The sequence below is a fragment of the Myotis brandtii genome, unplaced genomic scaffold (genome assembly GCF_000412655.1).
Source record: "Myotis brandtii unplaced genomic scaffold, ASM41265v1 scaffold986, whole genome shotgun sequence".
Lineage (NCBI taxonomy): Eukaryota > Metazoa > Chordata > Mammalia > Chiroptera > Vespertilionidae > Myotis > Myotis brandtii.
The window spans coordinates 3,007,748-3,011,126 of record NW_005372102.1 but is presented as its reverse complement, the minus strand read 5'-3'; the positions used below and the strand labels follow the sequence as shown (position 1 = coordinate 3,011,126).

At 61.6% G+C, this 3,379-nt stretch overlaps 1 protein-coding gene across 1 annotated transcript in view; it reads left to right on the top strand.

Annotated features, from left to right (window-relative positions):
- Positions 1 to 3,379, top strand: part of TMEM175 (transmembrane protein 175) — a 10,995-nt gene continuing 7,616 nt past the window's right edge. The window contains exons 1-3 of the mRNA XM_014533465.1: positions 1 to 49; positions 2,437 to 2,602; positions 2,856 to 2,894. Coding sequence (XP_014388951.1) covers positions 2,444 to 2,602; positions 2,856 to 2,894 — 198 coding nt within the window. The 5' untranslated portion in view covers positions 1 to 49; positions 2,437 to 2,443. The remainder of the gene's footprint in view (positions 50 to 2,436; positions 2,603 to 2,855; positions 2,895 to 3,379) is intronic.

Genomic DNA, 3,379 nt, shown 5'->3' with positions numbered 1-3,379 from the left:
GCCTGGGCAGCTTCAGCCGCGCAGCGACCCGCGGCCCCTGCGACAGTTAGTGAGTAAGACTCGTTGCACCGTGGACGGCCCTGGCTTGTGGGGTTTGCGGGGGGGAGGCACGTAAGTGGGTTTGTTTTTAAGAATTGGTGGTTACTAAAGGCTGAAAAACTTAAAAACCCAGTTACCGCAGAAACGTCAGACCCCGAACCCCGAGTGTCACCAGTCACCTGGAGCCGCCCCCCCCCCTCGGGCAGACGGCCATTCGCCGACCTCGTGGCCGGTTTCTGTGCCTGGCGGGTGCAGCAGGCACCTGAGGCTGCAACCCCTTCCACGGGGTATTCGGTCTCTGTCTGCTGCCACCTTAACAGTGACAGGAGCCTGGTTGACCCAGCGCCCTGATGCTCGCACATCCTTCGCCCTCCTAGGGTATCTGGGAGAAGAAGGCAAGTCTGGTTAACCCTCCCCCTCCCTTTTGGGGGATGAGACAACATACCTGACAGTGTCATTGCTTGGCCACGGTCAGTGAGCGAGCTGGCATGGCACACAGGTCCCATGGCTTCCCAGCCAGTGCGCTTGTCTGGTACATGGGAGACAGGGCTGGGCCCCCCCCCCCCCCCACTGCTCTCTGTCTCTGATTCTGACCCCTCTGGGGCCGCATGGACGTGAGATCACAGTGCTTATCTGTGGCCACTTCACTTACTGAGCCGCATGTCCTCCAGGTCCATCCACGTTGTAGCATCTGTCGGGATCTCCTTCCTTTTTAAGGCTGAGCAGCATCCTGCTCTGTGGATGGACACGTTTGCTTACCACTCACCTGCAGACGGACACTCGGGTTGCCTCCGCCCTTAGCTGCTGTGGATAATGCTGCTGTGAGCAGGGGTGTGGCTTCATTCATAACCACCCCAAACTGAGAACAACCCCCATTTCACAGCTGGTGAAGGGGGGAGCACGTAGGTCCATCCACACCAGCAGGTAACTGCACAGAGGAAACACTGGTACTCACGGAACACTGGTGGACCTCAGGTGCGTCCTGTGAGTGAAGGAAACCAGGCTTGGGAGGTGTCCTGGGGACAAGCCCACCTGTGGGACAATATGGAAACGGCACAATGACAGGAGCAGCCTTAGTGAGCCTGCTGGTGTGGCCCAGTGGTTGAGCGTCAACCTATGAACCAGGTCACGGTTCACAGGCCTGGGTTGCGGGCTCAGTCCCCAGTGGGGGACGTGCAGGAGGCAGCTGGTTAATGATTCTCTCTCATCATTGGTGTTCCTATCTCTCTCCCTCTCCCTTCCTCTCTGAAGTCAATAAGAATAATTTTTAACAAACATGAAACTTAGTGGTGGCCGGGGTTTGCGGTGGAGGAGGGCTTGGCCACAGAGGGACTGTTCGGGGACAGGCTGTGGCTGTGGTTGTGGTTGCCGAGAGACGTCCCTCGGTTCCTTTTGTGTCTGGCGGATCCTGCACTTGTCAGGAACGCTTAGGACCCACAGCGGTGAGTAGAGTGAGAAGGAGAGAGACAGCTGCGGCCCCACGCCGGCCCGCCCTGCCCAGGTCGCGGCGGCAGCCCTGCAGGGCCTGTGGTCCCACTCGTGTTTTGTGTTCTCGCTGTGTGAGTCGTGTGGGCGGTGGGTGGTGGTTTTGTGTGAACTTTCACATCAGTGGCCCAACACTGTATTGTTGGGCAGTTTGACGCGTTCCTCTCGGCCTGTGTTTCTGATTTTATTCATGTGGCTCTGCTTCGTCCATTGTCCCTTCCTGTCTCCGCTCGGGCCACAGACAGGAACTTACCTGGGCGTCTGCGACCAGGTGGCGGTCAAGGCGTTTTCGGGGAGGGCCGCTCCCTGGCCGCAGCCTGTCACCGTCCTCACAGCGGAGAGCGGGCGCTGGTCTCTGCTCACCAGGGCCCCGAGCCCATCACAGCCCCACCTCGTGGCCTCATCTAACCCCACTCCCTCCACCTCCCCGCCCGTCGGGCCAGGGCTTCCTTCCACACGTGACTCTTCAGGGACACACACAGTTAGTCCATAGCACTTTCCCTTTTTCTTTTTTAATCTCACCCGAGCGTATTTTTTCCGTTGCTTTTTAGAGAGAGTGGGAGGAAAGGAAGTGAGAGGGGGAGAAAGAGAGAGAAACATTGATGTGAGAGAGACACATCATTGACTGGTTGCTAGGGATCAAACCTGCAACCCAGGTACGTGCCCTTGACCGGGAATCAAACCTGCGACCCTTTGCTGCGCAGGCCGATGTGCTGGCCACTGCGCCACACCGGCCGGGCAGTCCACAGCCCTTTCTAAGTCCATTTGGGGTTTAATAATTTGCTCCCTTTAGAGGTTTGGGGCGCTCACTGCTGAGCCAAGCGTGGGTGTGGATCCTGCGTGCTGCTTCCCTGGCACCCGAGGGACCCTGCCAGGCTCCCTCCGCAGGCTCAGGCCTGTGCCTCTTCCCAGGCCCACCATGTCCGGGTCTCGGGCCCCAGAGCCGGCCCTCAGCGTGCAGGGAGACTCCACCACCAGCACAGGGGACGAGGACGAGGACGCTGCCCACGGGACCCAGCACTCCCATCGCATGCTCAGCTTCAGCGACGCACTGCTGTCCATAATTGCCACCGTCATGGTCTGTGGGGGTCGCACCCAGCTCAGAGCCTGCCCCCACCCAGAGCCACTCCCACGGGACCCAGCCTCACCCTCCCGGGCAGCCTTTGGGTGGAGCCTGGCCCATCTCAGCAGCATCCTGGGCTCCCAGCCCCTCAGACAGCTGTGGGGGGGGGGGGCAGCTCAGCAGGGGCCCAAATCCCCAATACCAGCAGCACCCGGCCAGGGAGAGAGACAGAGAGACATCCCTCGGTTCCTTTGGTGTGTGTTGGTAGATCCTGCCTGTGACCCACACGGAGATCTCCCCTGAGCAGGTACTTGGGCACCGTCTGCAGCCTCTGGTGTGCGGGAGGGTCCACTCCAGTACCTGGCTGGGGGGGGGGACGCGGAGGGCCTGGGACAGGCAGGGGGGGACATGGGGAGCCTGGGACAGGCTGGGGGGGGACGCGGGGAGCCTAGGACAGGCTGGCGGGGGGGACGCGGGGAGCCTAGGACAGGCTGGCGGGGGGGACGCGGGGAGCCTAGGACAGGCTGGCGGGGGGGACGCGGGGAGCCTAGGACAGGCTGGCGGGGGGGACGCGGGGAGCCTAGGACAGGCTAGGAGGGAGGGCGTCGGGTCCCTTCAGTGGGTGCTTGGAGCGAGGGCCTGGTGGCTGATGGCCTGAGAGACAGGTTAACGTCACAGAGTGAGTGGAAAGGGTGTTCTTCCTAAGGCAGAGGCCCCCCGAGCAGCCGGCAGATCCCCCCGAGCAGCTGGCAGGGTCCCCCCGAGCAGCTGGCAGGGTCCCCCTGAGCAGCT